This window comes from Rhea americana, unplaced genomic scaffold (assembly GCF_003343005.1).
Source record: "Rhea americana isolate MKP2758 unplaced genomic scaffold, rheAme1 scaffold_2, whole genome shotgun sequence".
Taxonomy (NCBI): domain Eukaryota; kingdom Metazoa; phylum Chordata; class Aves; order Rheiformes; family Rheidae; genus Rhea; species Rhea americana.
Window position 1 is genome coordinate 16,392,091 of NW_028186149.1, and position 19,039 is coordinate 16,411,129.

General features: G+C 36.7%; 1 protein-coding gene across 1 annotated transcript in view; it reads right to left on the minus strand.

Annotated features, from left to right (window-relative positions):
- Positions 1 to 19,039, minus strand: part of DPYD (dihydropyrimidine dehydrogenase) — a 343,995-nt gene that overhangs the window by 240,429 nt on the left and 84,527 nt on the right. Inside the window, exons 5-6 of the mRNA XM_085303683.1 lie at positions 10,889 to 11,050; positions 2,120 to 2,316 (exon numbers count right to left, since the gene is read on the minus strand). Of these exons, the coding sequence (XP_085159809.1) occupies positions 2,120 to 2,316; positions 10,889 to 11,050 (359 nt within the window). The remainder of the gene's footprint in view (positions 1 to 2,119; positions 2,317 to 10,888; positions 11,051 to 19,039) is intronic.

A 19,039-nucleotide genomic window follows, 5' to 3' on the forward strand; every position in this document is an offset into this window, starting at 1 on the left:
AAAAAAAAAAAAAAAAAAAAAAAAAAAAGCACAGAAAAAATAAGGTGAAAAGTTCAGACATGTACAGGCAACTACAGACTTACGCCAGGCTTACACATCACACTTCAGGAACTCAGAAACTGTAATTACTAGACAGTCTTCTGTAAGCTAAATATCATTCAAGTTAGCTAAGATCTACATACACATGTGAAGGGATAGCCTAGCTAAAAACACAAAATATGACAGAGAAAACTAAAAATGGTTCAATCACTGCCTTGTCAAACAGCTCATTCTGAATACAAAATCAATTTGGTCTTGTTAGCCATTTGCAACGGTTTAGGAAACCACTGAAAACATACGTATCAATAACTTAAAACTTGTTAAAAGATGCACTGCAAAGGCTCGTAACTGCAGTAATGGATGACTGTTGCCATAGGTCAGCTTCCCTTCTGCTCCAAGATTAAAATAAGAACAAAAGAAATCGATGTTTTTAATCCACATGTGAAACTTTCCACAATGAATGGAAGTTGACTATTATCATTATTTAGTCTTTAAGAGTCAAAAGCAGGAAAGACGTAGTAAAATGCACTGCTTGAGCATTAAAGGATAACAGAAGACCAAGCAAAACCTAGATTAAGGCTTTTTGCAATAGAATAAAACTGACTAAAATCAATCTTAAATTCAAATTAAAATATGAAGAACAATCACAACTTAAAAACTACATTTCTTCAAATATATAAGCACCATCATACACTACAAGCAACTAAAGAACTGCATTAATTCTCCTCAGAATTAACAGCCTTATATTGCTGCATCCCTAATGAATCTAATCTGCCACCTGGTCAAGTTTCATTGTTAAGAACAGCTCAGTATTTCTTACTACTTTTAAGCAACTAAATTCATTTTAAATCCAGTATTTACAAAAACATAATGTGCTGGTTATTAGGTGAATAGATATTTCATGTATTAAATTTGCAACCTTCTATAGTAACTAACTCTAGTAAAAGAGCTTCATATAGTTAAATGCCTCTATATTAACATCCTGATAATTAGGCAGAATACTTTTGAACCTCAATGGAAAATGTACATGTARTCAGGTCTACTTTTCCAGCATTGATTCTCTCTCTTTCAGAGCCCTGTATTTGGTATTACGACATTATGGATCAAATGCATTAACAGTGTCAACTTCATCGATATCAGTGACGCTACAGTACGAGAAGCACAAGTACCTCACCCTTCTTCTTTCAGTCTCTTTCTTTTCACTTTGTTATTTTGCAAACACTTCAGTATGAATACATCTTCAAAACATGACATTTTATTTTAACTTTGAGTGGGCTGGTATCCACAAGTCAGTTTCTGAAATATTGTCTCTTATATTTAGGGATTCCAAAAAAACTTTTAAGACATGATCTCAACCATGGGTAACTGTGATAAAAAATCATTTTGTAGTACAGAGGACGTGACACTATGTCCTGAACCAAGGAAACATCATACAAGTGTTTACCCTACAGGCAAGATGCAAAAGTGCCTTTATAATTGTGTATTTACTGAGAACTACTTCATTTATTTACAATTTGATGAAGGTTGAAATTGCATGAGGTTGATTTCCCTCTTACAGTAGGGCTTACTAATGCTGCAAGTCCAGGTAGACACGAGGGATTTATTCACTATCACCTATATTTACATAAAGTAGTTCATAAAAGCATTATAAATTTTAATTTCTCTATGAAATTACTATCCTTTTAAATATCTACTATTCCACTACATGTGGCTACGATTACTTCATCATGTTTTAAATGTTTTGGATCAGGGAAAATGATTCGTGACAATTTTCTAAAGTGTCAGTTTGGTAATAACAACAGAACATCAGAATTCTTACAGGTCTTAAGAAGAGAATGTAGGATATCTCCACCAAAATTTCAGTTAAAGTTGCCCTTAAATGTATCTGCATTAACCTGAATGATGGATTATTCAAATAAATAGTTCTCCAAATCTGAAATTTTTTTGGTGCCTTTGATCTGAAACCACCCTTGAAAGAGACAGAAGGATCATATATAAATGACATCTGCACAACCTCTTTGCTATCCGTTCCACAGTCACAGGAAAGTGTGGAGTTTTTTTGTTTGTTTGTTTTTTTTACCTTAAGCCACCAAAATATTCCTGCTTTTCATATATGGTGATGTTTGAGTAGCCCAATCGAGCGAGGAAAGAAGCACAACTTATACTTGCAGGTCCTGCACCAAGGAGAGCTATCTTCACGTGATAGGCTTCAGGCATCTCTTTTAGAGGAGGTAATGAAGGGTTTCTAATCTGAGGAATATTCATAGCTTTGAACACCTGAAAAAAACCACATTCAACAGGTTGCACACTTTACAATTCCTCTTTAAATTTTATTATGAGTAACATGATGGAAGCTTTTATYAGGAACTGCCTGTGTATTTCCAAAGGTAATTCATACTTGCTGCCTCCTCTTAGACAACTCTAATACGACTTATTTCATATTAATAACTCATATATTTCAAATGTTCACCATTTCTTAACTGAATGTCCAAAAATTTTAGGCTCCTCATACCTGAAGGTTGGGCCCTTTCCTCCACGTCTCAGTCCTTAACCTATAGAGTGTAGCTGATCGCCACTCTATCCTGACTATTAGAAGTACTTTGGGACAGACTCTGACCATGATTAAGTATTTGTACAGAATCTAGCACAGTGCAGTCCCAACCTAGCTGCAACAACATACAGTTTATTTTATATTTGTGCTAATTTATTCTTCATTCAGATACACAGGTAAGAGGCTGATACAGAGGTATTCTAAATTCACATGCAGAGAACAGTGAAGTTTAACTCAGTACATGCGTTGCAGAGGAAGAAAAGCAGCTGCTGCCTTCTATAACCTATAAAAGGAAGGAATAGACTCATGGCCCTTACGGGCTATTGAAGAGTAGGAGCATAGAAGGACAGAGTTACAGCTTCATTTTCTTTYGGGCTTAAAGAGAAAAGTATTTATCCCAAGGAGCACGCCAGCAGCAGAAACACAATGTTATACCAGAAGGATGCAACATTGCACTGGGATTCTCAAACCACAAAAAAATTGCAGGCTGCCTCTTCGATGCCACCAAAAGACAGCACTGTTCCTCATCTATCCCAATGCAAGACTTTTACACACATACTAACTAACCCTCTAAAATATACATGTTGTCAATCATCTTAATAAATATCAGCTCTAAAATGCTTAGTGAGTTTACTTCCAGTTTTTACTTTCTTCAGAACCAGAAGGAAGAGTTGATTTCARGATAAACTTTGGCACAATCAATTTATGAATAGAATTTTTCATTTACGTTTTGAATCAATGTTCATTTTCTTCATGCGCACTTGAGCACTCATGCTAGGTAAACCAATGATTAGTTCCTTCCCCCTCGAAAATTTCTGTGTCAAATTTTCCTAGTCTTTGTAAATTGACATAGCATTTTAACAAACTGCAARAAATGAGAGACAGATAATTGTTTTAAAAAAAGAATCATTTATACCTGACAATTCATACAATACGGGAAGGTTTAATGTGGTTATTAATGGATTTCACAGGCTGAAAAGCTTATATTGTACTGTGAAACTAGACTGTGATAACCAAAATGCAATAGGATATTTTTAAAATGTCTCCTTTGTTACATTCACATAAAAATAGCTTGAATGGTACCAAATTTCTGTTGAAGTCTCATGCACTTGTTTTAGAACGCTGGTCCGTAATACAAATTATGTAACTAGCATATTTAATGTGTTTATTAAACACRATGAATATGACCATCTTTATTACTAAATTTACTTTATTGTTAGCATATTTTTTTAATTTATTATTTAACAACAGTCATACCCATCAACTAAACGTTAATACTAAAATCCAGCATTATTGTAGTGCAGTGCTAAGCTTCAGAAACCAAGCACTCATGCAGGAAATCCTAGTAGTTCAGGCTGAATGGTCAGCTTGAATTCAGCCTCTTTCCAAATAGGGTGAAACCGTCCTTATACAGCACAGCCCGCTTGTATGGCTGTATCTGGCCATCTGGACTTCAGTGGCAGTTTTGCATATCAAGGCTGGCAGGGTAACTGTGTGAAAACAGCAAACTGCCTCAATGCATTTCAAAAGATTTTTACTCACCTCATCATGAAGTTTCACTACACTGTAATTCATCTACTTAAATACCACTGAATTCCTCTGTACAAATCTTTTGGTGTGCAGAGATTACTATCTTGTAAATGTTCAGTGCCACATTACATGCAACTGTTCTCTCCATTTTTTTTCTCTGCTCTGACTAGGGTCAGGATGTAAGTTTACTAGTAGTATCTTCCTTGTCCACCTTCAAAAACATTATTTCATTTCTGTTTTCAGATGGAGTTTCTTTTGTTTTGCAATGCTTTGTGAACAAAACCCACTCAGAAGAGTGACATAAAATAATGAATTTTAACACTGAACATCTCAGTGGCAAGAGTCAGCCATCATTCCCCCATGTCTGCCTTTCCTTCTCTTGCACATACACAAAATTAGTATTACTCACTTCAGTCATATTCGAGTTTCTGATCAGACTATTTCTTTGAGGGATATATTGTAGACATCCTTCTCTATTTGAAATATTCAAATACAATCAGAGAATTTTGCTCTAATTCATCTTTATCTAAATTATCTTTGGACTATCTCAGAGAATTTATTCCATAAAACAGTGAAAGATTGAAAGTTCAACTCAACATTAAAATATGGAAAAGCCTTCAGCTAAAACACTATAGGTTGCTAAAAAGCAAGTTAGGTAGTCTCCAGTATACACAAAGTTACTTTTCTTAAGCAAACTTAGATCTGTTTACTCACTGATCTTCTTCACAAGACCTTCACCAACAGAAGAAGCAAGATTTGCAAAATGGAAAAGGCATTTGGAAAATCTCACCTATTAGTAAAATCCTGACTTTATCACTAAATGTTTCATATTCTTGAAGCATAATGCTTGCTCTCACAATTACAAGGCTGCAGAGATAGATTTATGAGTTAGGTTGCCTTTAAATATCCTTCACTAAGATGATGTGATACTAAACAGCTACTGATGCAGATATCAGCCCAAAACTGATATTTCAGTGAAACACTAGTATATTCTGAATTGTTACCAGATTTTGCCAATGTATAGAAAGAAAAATACAGGCAGTGAAACGAGCAACATTTAGGAACTGATTGTGTTAGCTTCACACTTTCCACTGGTTTCCATTTGCAGGCTGGTATACATCATTATGGCACATTTGATGGTTTAAAGGAAAAAATAACATTCTGCACAAATTTTAATTAAAAAAATGAAGCAAACTGCATGCTCAGTAATCATCTTGAAATTATAAAATATTATCACACAATTTAATTTATCTGCAATGCATAGCACAGGAGGTACAGGAAATATTTTTCCACAAACATGAGCTATTTATGGAAACTGATTGATTCTCCCTCCATGATTAACACTTAAAGACATATTGTTGCAAACTTTTATGTCAGCAGGTAAGTGATTGCAAAATTCAGGCTTAAAACACCTCTTTAAATATTTTTCAAATCAAAATAATGACTGTGTTTTAATATTAATACAGTCCTAACAAAGTSCATGGATCAAGCACACTGCAGAGTCCATATCTTACAAATCCCATCCATAAAAAGCGCATAACAATATTCATCTACATGTCTTATAAAGCAAAGGATGCTTAACATCTGACAGAAGTGTATATAACTTTTCCAATCATCAGAAAGTGTGTCTGCATTGGCTTAAGAAGCCCAGAGTCCTCAGACTCATGACCTGAACTGTAGCCTTGGAGGCTACACTATCTGCATCAAACAAGCTTAAAATCTTATATTTGCTACTTTTTGATTCAACTTAAGAGTGAAAATAGCTTAAAGATGCGAAAAAATAAAAATAAATAGCACTGACAAAAGAGTTTCCTCTCCATTTGTGCTGGTGTCGTAGCTGCGTACAGTGATGCTCCGTTGCTGATGTTCGGTGGTGTGCCYGTCCGTGGCATCCAGGGAACGGGGTAACCACGGCCAGGCCTCGTGACGTCCCCAACGCAGGGCGACCACACAACAGCAACCGAGGCAGGCAGGTAGCAGGACACCGAGAGACCAAGCCCGAGGTATCAGAGCACCCTCCAAAGCTCTCCCTCGGGGGAGCCATGCGGCATCTTCGCCCCAAGGAGGAGGGTCAGCAGCAGCAGGGCCATCCTCGACAYAGCCCACCTCCCAGCTTCGCTGATGAGATGAGATGCCACCAGGTTAACAGCAAGCAAGCTCATAGCGTGCATCTGCTAGGAGAACAAATGCATCAGCTTCCCTTTCCAATTGCTTTCTGCTACAACAACAGCCAGAAAACATCTCTGGAGAGGGACAAGGCACCAGAACTAGCACAAGAGTCACAGTAATAAACGATCTAGTATTTACATCTCGCACATACAGATTGAAAGAGTATATTTTGCATTTAGCTTGTGCTGCTTCATTCAGAATGATTAACTGGAAACACTGCAAATACAAACCCCTTAAATTCAGTAATACCTATCCAGAAATGTCAGTTAAGGGCTTTCTACTAATACCACAACAGACAACCACAGCTCACTTTTTTTTTTTATTCCAAGCTTACAAACTAGTATTTGAGTAACCACCAATTTTAGCACATTCTGTGGAATTGACAATCATATAGATCATGCCTGCATGTATCATCACTATAATCACAGTATATTTTCACTGAACCTATATTCCCAAAAACCAGAGATATTTCCTGATTTTAAACTACTTGGGCAAAGGAGACAGATAAAGACATTAATATAATTTTGACCTGTACAGCAGCAGGTGTAACCAATGCTTGACACTCATCATTTATAATAGTGAGCTTTTACTCCATGTTATTCTCTAGATGCAACAGTTACCGTGGTAACTGCATCCCAGTATACACACTCCACATCACAAACACAAATGGACATTTCCTTTTTTTTTATTTGAATATTAATTGTCAAAATTCATATTTTTCCTGATTGGATTACAATTTATTTTGAATATGAGGCTAATACAGTTACAAAGCTGTATAGAAGGTAGAAGGAAAATGTAGGAGGTGTAAGGTACCATTTTTTGTGTTCTACCGTATGCACAACAAATATTTTACAATTAGGGAATTTTATCTGCAGTATGAACAGATGATCAGTCATTGTTCAGAAACACAAAGGGGCACACATCACACCCATATATTTTCCATTTTAAACCCACATTTCTGCTTTACTGCAATTATATCTTTTATCTCAGCTAGCAGTTGTGCCTTTTTATTATTGCTCTTCCTTGTAATGCATCAAGTGTATGATCCTCAGACTAATTCCTTGGAAAAAAAAAAAATCTAAAATTGGCTTTATGCACAATGGAGTTTTCAGTAAATAAGCCCCTGTGGGACAAACTATTACACAGTGCATGAGAATTACCATGCAGCGCTCATTAACAGTAACACATGTTGCACGACTAAATCACACAATTTGCTAAGTTACTTATATAGATAAAGCTCTGAGCACATTTCATCTGCAGTATCTGGTCCAATTTTGGCATTGCAGTAGCAATCTAAAACAATAATTATTTTTTCAGTATTTTAATATTTTTAAAATAATTGTTACCTGGAAACAGTTGTGTGTCTTTCAACTACACATGCTATATACATTACTTCCAAGATTTCTACAACTCAGTTAAACACATCTGCATTTCATACTAAAAATTAACTGACTGAAAGCTTAAAGAAAGAAATTAAAAAGTATTAATTACAAAAGTGACTATTATTGCTAATAAGTAGCACAATACATACAAATGCTGTAAAATAGTAGTAAATCTAAAGGTATATTAAATATATTCTTTAAAAATATATTTTAGGATACTATAAAAATAGTAAGGATAGTAAGATTTACTGAAATGCTATTTTTGCTCATAACATCATTTTAATTTTGTTAGGACTGTTGACACTAACATATCATTTAAACTTGAAACAGTGTGAGGAAAGCCATTCCAAGCTATTCATCCTGTCCTGCAGTTTTAGTACCAACGATCATACTAGCACTGAACTTTTTAATAGATTTCTAAAGATTTTTGAAGACAAATGGCAGCTATTTAGCAGTATCTATCACGTCTTAATTCCTCCCTATTAATCATAGCATTAGAGCTAAAAGGAAACACAAATCAAGTTTTACCAGATATTACTTGCATTTGGTTTCTAAACAGTAATATTTCACTATTATATTTCTCATCTACTTGACAGTTGTTTAATCTTTGTATACATATATACATAAATATATATAATATAAAATATATATAAATATATATACACACACACACACACGTAAGTATTTGCTGCAAGGCAAAAACCAAARTTTTTACATATAAGGAATACAGGTCATTAGAAGAAGAGCTGACAATATTACTGATAAAATCCAACTATTCAATACAGAAGTAGAACAAATCTAGGTCAGCGTCTCTGGCCTTGCCCTACAAATGAGAACTCTGGTCTCATTTGCGGTGATTCCACTCTTGTACGCTGAAATCTCAGGAAAACTGAAGTAGCTATTTAAATGGCAAAGGAGGGAGAAGGTTCAGGAGGAGTGAAGTTTAGCAGGTACGCCAGAAGCTTTGCAAGTCTCCTGGAGAGAAGAAAGGAGGTGCGCAAACACAAAGAGAGGCAGCACTGCAGCAGGTAGCAATGTTTGCTCATGGAGTCATAATCCACAGACATCGAAAAGGGGGTGTGAAGTCTACGAATGACAGCAGAGGAAAAAACGGCCTTACAGACATATCATCTGTTACTTCCAGATTGGTTCGCATCTCTATTTTGGTCTGTCCTACAAAGCTTTATTCTCAGGCTTTGCAAGGGTGACTGGAATTTCGTGTTATGTTTGTAAACACGATTTGCCAAATGGCTCAAGATACAGAACGGGGACATGCTCGTTAACTGCGGACTACATAGAAATGTGCAATCTTAATACACGCTTTTTATACACAGTTACACCTGGCTCCCTTGTGCAAAGACCAAGGGCACAAATTTTACCTAAAGATATTTCAGGCAGATCAGAAGAGTATCCAGTTGAGACTGTGAATCCGTACAAGAATTGGTACAATCTGACTGAGACTGTACAACTTCTCTATGACACAAAAGAAGTTACGGAACAGCAGTAGTGTCTTTTCTTCTTCAGATGGAAATCTTGAACATTGAATCTGTACAGTCATAAGTAACCACAAGTGCACCTCAAAAAACACCCTTCAGAAAACATCCTAACATCAAGCTGGGCAAGTAATGAACTTTTGTGCTTCAGTGGCTAAAATAAAGAAAGAGAGAAAGAGAGAGAGAATATAGATATACACACACACCTACTTTTATCAACTGACAGATGTACACACACAAAATGTGCATGTATCTGTATTTATCTAGCTGATGCATATGGACGTATATTTAAGGTCAACCTGAAACTATTTATTTGGTTTTGGCAAAATAAGATAGTAAAAAGAAAATTTGAATCATCCAAAACTTTTCCTTTGCCCCAAAGCAAAATGTGTCAATCAACACAAGGATTACTTTAGCCTTTAAAAAAAATGAAAAAGAAACAGTTGCTTGAAAATGGAAAGGCAAAATAGTTTGTTTAGAAAGTATTTCCCATCGTAAAGGGCTGGAACTAGTCACAGAAATAGTCTGAATTGCCTGAATCAGCATTGCTCAACAGATTTATTATTCACTAAATCATTTTTCTCATTGCAATATAAATGCACACTAGTCCTGTAGCTTCTCAGATTTGATGTTGTAAATCACAGATTGAGGAAAGACAAGAGAATAAGGCTTGGAAGCTGTCATGCATTAATATATGACTATAACTTTATATTATATATATATTATACGAACAAATAAATAATATTTTTCCTCTATTAGCAGCACTTGAAATTATTAAAATGCGACCAAGTTCCCCTTCCTGAGAGATCAGTGAAGTCAACATTTGGGCATGGCCATTTCTCTTTATTATTGGTTGTAGGTCTTCTAATATCTACTTTTGAAAATAACACTTTTGAGATAAAATGTAAATTGATTCTTTCTCTCTGTGACTTTTGAAAAGCCTACATTAAATTTTGTGCAACGTTTTTCACGTACCAAAATTCAGAAGTGCTAGTCTGTGCTGTGCTCAGAAAGAAATTACCTTCACATACTGAAATAGATTCTTTGCTATACAAAAAAGAACTTAAAACTGGAAGACATCTAAGCAGGCCACCTATAAACTATAATTAAAACAAAATGAAGGRTTTAAACAAGGAGATGAGAAAGCACCAAGCATTCCCGGAAATTAATACAACCTTCTAACCGTCCATTTGGTATGAGACRCCGGGTCTCCCTTTACCCCAGTGCTTGTAGAAAGCCTGTTCCAGACTTTGAATTCTCACAGAGGGAGCAGCTTCCCAGTAAAAAGCATTCGGCAGAGAAAGAACAAGTTAAACATTCTGCGACAGGAACTACTCTACACCCAGAACAGTTCTGCCTCTCCTCAACGTGCAGTTACAGACGGAGGTGCACGTAGTCGTCTTCTGYGTAGCCTACTTAACTTCCATGTCTCACCTGGCTTATATCAGCCTTTCATTTGCAACAAATTGTCTCAATCACAAGCATTTGCAAAGAGTCATCTTGTTCACAAATAATTTGCCATATGTTCCTACGAAGCATTCCATTATGAAAGCATTTCTAAGCTTATGAATGTGCTGTAAGAAAAAGGATAATTATTTTAACTTCCTACGCTTTTATTTTAAGCACTACCAACTTTTTTGAACAGGTTATTAACAAATGCAACCACTTAGACAATACTCATTGGTACAAACGCAAAGAATTTCAGCCATAGGCAAGTCACCTACCTCAGTAGCAAACTGCTGCAACCCACCAATATTAATTGGTCCTTCCTCAGTGGCATACAAATTGCAGCCACCAACACAAAGATCAGAAGTTGGACACACCATTCCGCATGTGAGGCCAAGTGGGTTGTCAGAAAAAATCATTTTGGCAGCTCCGTAATAGTTCTGCACAAAAAACAAAAAACAAAATATATAAACAATAGTCACATATCAGGGAAGCAATAGGGAAGTCACACATCAAGGTCACGCAAACTACTTTTTCTTCAGTTGACCAGTAGAACAACACAAAAATAACTGACATTGCTGACATCATTTTTTTAAATGCACAAATATTTCCCATATACATGCCATAAAAATTATTTAAAAGGGACTGCAAAAAGTCAGAAAAAACGTTGATTATGCTAAGATAAAATCTTTATTTTTAGTTTGAAAATTTGTTATAACTTGATTTATCTAATGTGTTTGCAAGATTTTTAGTGGTTTAACAAATCTACGTTAGAAAACCGCTGTGCCTGTGTTACGTGCTTGTAAATGCTTTCTCCATTTCTAGGTCAATTAGGCAGTAGCTGAAATGTGACCTTGTTGGACGGCTGACCAGAAAGYGCCAGTTAGATCATCAGTTCCTTATGACACAGGGAATGAAAAGCTTATTTTATGGATGTGTGCACACCATCTCTGCAGATATGCCTGTCCTTCACACCAGATCAGTAGCGCCAATTGTCCCAGACCTGTGACGAGAATAGGCTTCCTGTGCAACTAACTGTAGATATTGAGCTACTGGACTCTCCTAAACTTTTTCCTTGATCACAGACTCATCAAGGCAGACTTTATTTTCCTATGTAGCAAAACAGGGAACTGATTAAAGAGGTTATGTACAAGTCAAACTGTCATAACTCAGCAGATTCTCAATATTCACTGCACATCTTCAGAGAAGAAAGAGTTTCCTGATATATGAGAATTAGCAAGATTTCTTTCCCTAATAAGAAGTTGAGGAATGGATAGTGGGCTCCCAGAGTCTGGTATAGTAAGAAAATAGCCCCCCCCCCCTTTTTTAATATATATTTGCTTGCATCGTTCTCTTCTGAAGGAACATCAGAGAAAATGCCTGCAGTGAAATGAAATGTTATTCAGAGGTGAACTACTGATGGCAGTTCTACATTACAGCTAATGTGTGATAAATTTTCATATAGTTCCATTTACATTAATGAAATTATGGCCTAATTGAAGCAAATCTTTTAGATCCTATCTTTTCTTCTGTATGGTCAACACAAAAGTTCATTTAATTGTGGGCTCCATTCTTTTTCCTCATTTGCCAACTTTCTCCACCTCCACCAAAAATTGGAGCAAGAGAATTCCAAGATCTATTTCTAGAGTTTTCTAAGGCCACTGCTATTCAGATGAAGATGATACACTGCTACACTAGATGATAACTAGAGTTAGCACAAGGCCGAGGCTCCACACAAGTTTCTTCAGCAAGAAATTAATGCTGGGATCTCATCCTAGCTTTCTCCAAACTAGGAMTAAGTAAGAGATGAAAGAACAGTATGTGTCCCTCCTCTTCCATCCATCTCTCCCACAATCTAATCTTCAATCGTTATCATTAACCCGAAATTGTTTTGTCACAATAAATCTTTCTTTGTCACTCTGTCCCAAGAGGACAGCTGACTCAGGACAATCAGAAGATACAGGGTTCATAGCACGTGAAGGACTTGATCACAGCAGATCCTATGCAACACCACAGGTTATTTTTTGCCAAGTAGGGTAACATACATAGGAGTGTTTCATCAAAGGGAACACTACACCACAGAGAATGAGAATCCAGTATAAATAGCAAGATTTGACTACATAACAAACAATGGGTAAAAAGATTTTTGTTTGGTCTGGGAGATTCAAATTCATATTAAAAGACTGAATATAACATTCTTAAATCAGATGCTATGAAAAGAGTAGGGGATTCACAAGAGAATGCCAACACTGAAGAAAAGCATTTGCAGAGGTAACTGGACCTTTAGTTTACAGATGCTGCCTACTCCACAGCCTGAGCCCTTGTCCCTCACCTGGCAACACAAAAGAGATACCTCTGTGTATTTTCATAGAGTTTTCTTTGAGACTATGAAAATCCATCAAAATTCTAGTCCCAGCTGAACAAGCAATCCCCTTACCCAGCCGTTCTGGGCAATACTTCTTTCAACTGTTTTGCCTGTCATGGCTGGTAAGGTGCTTTATTATTCTCATTTATTTCATTCTCACAATATAAAGGAGTATTAGTTAAGCAGAAGTTATATGTATTAGCAAATACAATTGCTCTGTCAGTAGCTGAGTGATATTGTTTTAATGTATCCGAGATCATTAAAGCTGTTAAAAAATGACCAGTAAGGACATTACAAACTCAATTCAGTTGCCAAAACACAAAAGTCTAGTTGTATTGGAGATGTTCCAGACCGTCCAATACATCCCCAAGCAGATGGCAGAGGTAACACAATCACTGCGGGAGACCCTTGTCTTTCTAAAGCAGCATCTAGAGCATCTTAAATAGCACTAGATGTCTATTCCACAGGCAATTGCATCAAATCTTTCCTTTTTTCACTCTAAAGGAACAATCAGAAACTAATAATAGGGATTTCTCTCACTAGCAGATGAAATTGTTTTCAAAGAATTTTTATTTAGTTTAATATTGCATGAAGTATAAGAGTTTTATTTTCTCTTCTTGTGGTTGTCCAGGATTATTATTTTTATTATCTTTGACTCTGGTTCAATGGAAACAATTAAAATAATGTGCATTTCCATTTAAGTAACTTAATTAATGATTTCCTACATTTTTACACTTTGTAATTAAAATCAATATACAAAGCTAGTTACTATGCCTAGAAAGCAAAGCTGTTAGGCTGTTCCTTTTTAAATTTAATTTTATTGCATACCTGTAAAATATCTCCTCAGACTTGAGCTCGACCACTACYGGCAATATCAACACAATCAACTTATTTTGTTTTGAAAATTCAAGCCAAAATTTGAGCAGAGCTATGTCATGGAGCATAGATAGAGGAAAGCTATCCCTCTGAAGCTGTGTCCCAGTAGTGAAATGAGGCAGCAGGAAGGCATAGAAAGAAGAAAGGGGACGTTAAAGTAGCATGTGTTTCCTGAGATGGGACCATGGTCACTGCGGGTGTAGGACCAGCTATCTCCAGACATTATGCTAGAATTGCTTAAGTAGGAAGCTGAGACTGAAGGCCTAATGTGGATAAGGCCAAAGGAGACTATGAAACTGAGATCCTGGTATGCGAAGTTATGAGATGTTACTATCATGATCATGAGTTGCTGTTGCTATCTGTACTAGTGGGGCATCTAAGCAGGCAAGGTCTAGGTAGCTTGCTCTCTTGAAAAGATGGTATATATAAAACATATCAAAGAGYATACGTCTTCCAGTCTTAACATCTGGAAAAAAGTTTTAGTGACAAATAAAAAGATTGTCAAGACCTGAAGTCCAAAGAGCTCCCTTCATCTGTGGGAGAAGCAGACAACGGCAGCAGGGCAAGTCTTGTGCACTGCTTCACCAGCGCGCTCCGACTGGGCTAAAGGCGAAAGGGAAGGCTCAGTGCTCGCCCCGTTGGCAGGCAGGGAAACAAGCAAGCCATCGTGTCATTTTTACCATTGGTTGTCTTGTTATCAAGTAGGTATGTTACCATACTTGTGTAAGAGCTGCAGGTCCCTCTCTCCTCTTCCATCCTGTGTCCCAGTTTTCGTCTTCCACAACACCAGCGTAACCACTTTTCTGATTCCTATCAATTCTGTTCACTGCTGGTGAGAGTACACAGCCACATACTGCTACCATGCCTCCGTGCGGTGGTTAGCAGCCTTCCTGAGACCCACGGCACAGGCTAGCACAGAGACAAGGCCTGGGCAGGACCTCAGAAGACAAGTTCTGAGTCACTTCACATCTTTGCCCTTCCATTCCTTTTATCCTCCTTTCACTGTGTCAATTTATTATCTAGCATATCAGACATTATTAGGAAAAAAGTTTTCCAATRCTTGACAAAAGCCAAGAAGGAAATAGAGTAAAATCTAGTAAGTTACACTAGGTGGTATTATACCAACTGTGTCACACAGCTGTGAACCACCGCATTACTATACTAATAAAAGAGTTTGCAGCACATGCAGTGTCTTAAACGATTAGTTATGAACACTTTGTTCTTACAGAACATACCTTTTTAAAAAAAACTGAAAGCATGCATTAACGCTCATTACAATTACCAGTGGTATTAAAGGTAGAACATTCACAGGATATTCACATTTCATAAAAATATGATCAACTTTTTATTTCACAAAACCACAGTATCCTAGGCAGTGCACAGAACACATGAGCAGCAGACATAGCAAGCTGATAACTAAATACCACATTAAAATGACAAAGTTACTCTAGAGCAAGGAATGAAGCAAAATACATTAATAGTTTGGAGAATTTTTTTTAAAATATGCTGAAATAATAAGATGACTCGGTTGGCTAGTTTCTTACAGACGTCACAGAGGAAGCAAGTCCAGAACTAGACTGTTTTTACTTTTTTTTTTWAATAAGATAAATGCCTGCCCATGCCTTTGTTCATAGAATCTTTTTTCCTGTGCACTGCCACAGAAATAAATTAATCTAGCTGGATAGGATGTTTTGTGGTTTCCTGCATCAAAATGTCAATAAATACTACACTGCTAACACAAGGAACAGAAACAAGCCTTAAACAGACATCAATAATCAGCAGAAACCAGGCAGAGGAGGATAGCCATATTGTGTCATTTGGAAGCATTATATAATTTGCATGCAAATGAGACTGTTTTTTACTTGAAAAAAAAAAACTATTGAAACACATAGGATCAATACAGAGAGACTAGAAGAAATTGCATTTACTATCAGGAAACGCTTATAGAATATTTTCTTTCTATTTAAGGGCTTTTAATATAAATTCTATACTCAGGTTGTTTGATACTGCATTTTTCTTAAAAACAATGAAGAATATGCATTATTGTACTTTGTGTAAAAAAAATGAAAACTTTGACTTAGCAAGAACTTTGGGATAGAGTAAAAAATTTAAAACTCAAAAATAAAGAAGAAAGTTAATTTCCCTTTCCTCTATATGAAATTAAAAAAAAACCAGACATACCAAAAAGATGGGAAAATTTCACTCTATCCTAGTTCATATTGTGTGATGGCTTTTGGCTTTAAAAATTATTCAAGATGTGTTGGCTTAGAATATCATCACATACCAAAGAATCACTATTCAAAACTGCATATTGTTATGTAAGTAGTAATTTTCACTCTGACACACACCAGTTCAAATATAACAAGAAAAAYCCCCACTATGTCAGCCTTCCCACCAAAATATCTGCCAAAGTAGAACGAACAAAACATAACAGCAACTTATCAAATCATACATATTCTATATTATAATGCTGATGATTTTTAATCAATCTAGAAATCTTTCACATCATTTGACTTATGTCATCATAACAGGACTGTAATTTCACACAGTGTCACTATCTTTTTATGAAGAAGAACGGAAGAAATATCTTGTACTGTCATTTTGTCCTTTGTAGTCTGGAATGTGAGAGATTCCTTAATTGACATAGTGTCATCGCAAAAGTCTATTCTACATAATTATACTAYGGCAACTGAAACCAGCTGTCAGCCATTCCATTACACTAAGTACAAACAGACAGCTCCAGAAAAGTCACTGTCTCAAGTACATCAATTTAACACTATTACTACTTTTTCTTTTAAATGTTTTTTTCGTATTTAGTGACCTGAAATATACAAAGATTCAGAGAAAGCTGAATAAAGCAACACTTTCAAAAACCTGGGGCCTCAAAGTAGTACTTAAAGATYGTGATGCATGTCTGCATATAATTATTACCAGTCATCTAGCAGCTCTCTGACTTCTACAATCCCTCATTGTATTAACAGTATCCCACTTACAGTATTTTACATATGAACTGTGACTCATGATTTTCTACAGTCTTTCCAACTGCATAGAGATGTCCTTTGTTAATTTACTCGGAGTTCCTCTGGCACAGAGGAACCATCATTCGATTTCTCACTTGTCTCTTACCATTTTTTTTCCTTACAATCTTTTTTTCATTTCATTTTCTCCTAATGATTCCACAGTTTTTCTTTTGCCTTCCTAGATCTACCTACTTTTCCTTCTTTCTCATTTCTGCTTTATTATCCCAAATATTTTTTCTCTTAATCCTTCCATATCTTAGACTTCAGATTCATCCCTTAACTTTTCATATCAATCTCCAGTTCCTTCCCTTTCCTGTCTCTACTTTAAAATACTCATTTCCTTTAGTTTGCTCTTAACCTAAATATTCCTCTGCAGTCCTAAGACTTTGAGTTCCACTATTTCTCATGCCCCTTTCCTGGGGGTCCRTCATTTCCTTAACAGCACTCAACACATAGCCAGGAACAACCCTTTCCCCAGAGGGCAGTTGGTTTGGGTTTTCTTAAAAACGCTGGACACCGAAAGGCTTACATACACACGCAAAGTCTGTTAGGAAATCATTGCCACGTCAACTCAGGCCAGTTAGTCTTTATTATTAAGCAACAAGGGAGAAGATGATTCTTTCCAATAAGCAGAAATCTGTAGGGTTGATGTCAGGAGTCATAGCAATACTGCAAGACTTGATATAAAAAATGTGAGAGCCAGTAACAAAGAGTTGCAGCGACAGGGAGTGTGACTGAGCACAGGCATCGCAAMAGAGACTTCGACATCCCTAATTCTTCATTATACACTCAGACTATAAATGCTGAACCAGTCACTTCTTATGCCTATGCCACATAACACAATTCAATACCCGCTGGTTTCTACGCCTAAACYGCACTAACAGAAGTTTTCCAAAGCAACTACCCAACCATAGAAGTGCCTGATAACAAAAAGCTCCAGATCTGCCACTAAGCAGGAAAAAGTTATATTATATAAGCAGCTCTTGCTTCTCAATGGGCAGTTTCCGCTGGCATCGCAGCTCTGCTTCACAGGAGAAAAGGTGGTGGTGGTGGTGGTAAGACAGCAAGTGTTTTGGCCACGAGTTGCTCCTGGGAAGCTGCAGGACTTCCCACTACTGTCGAGTATTCGACTGAACCAGCGCTAGAGGATGACGGGTGTTGGAGCTCCGCTCTAACACATCCTTCATGCTTTGAGATATCTGTACCAGGGAAGGGGGRCACACAATCCTAAGATCACTCGTCATAGCATTTCAGAAGAAATTAGAAAACAAGTTTTCTCCTACAACAGCCGAACACTTTCACTTTTTCTCAATTTACAAACGAAAAGGTAACTAAGATGGCAGCCATACATTCCAAAGTATATGTTCTTTGTTTTGGAATGTGAAGCCTGCATTTGAAGTAGCAAGGTTAGTCATAAACMACCACTTGAAAACAGCTCGAAGTCAGAATACTACTTTATCTTCTGATGTTTAAAAACAACTATTGTAGTAACGCGTGAATAGCGAACCTGAAGTCTTGTCTCCGAGAGATACAGTTGCAAGTAGYCTGTATGAACCAAGAAATGCTGACTGGGAAGACACAATAGATCAGATTGTACCTTATAAAGYGGAGCTGTAATCCAGTTTGTATGGAAAAGGAGAATGCAAGTTGTGGCCTAAACTCTACTGAGTCAGAATGGCCTAACACAATACAGCACAAGCGACATCCTTTCTCTCAAAGAGGCTCAAGGCTCATTGAATCTGGCAAYTCAATTACCCTCTCAACCCAGAAAGATCCCCTCCTCCCCGTCCCTCTTCTACTCCTGAGCTGAGGTCTAATGGCAGAGCGGCAAGAAACAGCTACATTGTACGAGGCCTGTAAATATCTGAAAAGCCTCAGGCTCTAGAGAACAAGCATCCCTGACCTTTTATGATTGCTATAGTAGTTTTCCAACAAAATAAACTACATACAATAGAGCTCTTAAATACCTGACAGAGTAATTCATTTTCAGTACACTGAAGTCTAAATACTCTATATTAATAATGAATCACGTTTAAATAAATACCTGAATGTCATACTGCTTACTGGTTAGGGAGAAAGGAGGACAAGGAAGTTAGCAAACTGCATCTTCTCAAGAGAACTAGAATTGTAATCTGCTGAAGGTAGTTTCTCAAGTGAACGATGAAGAA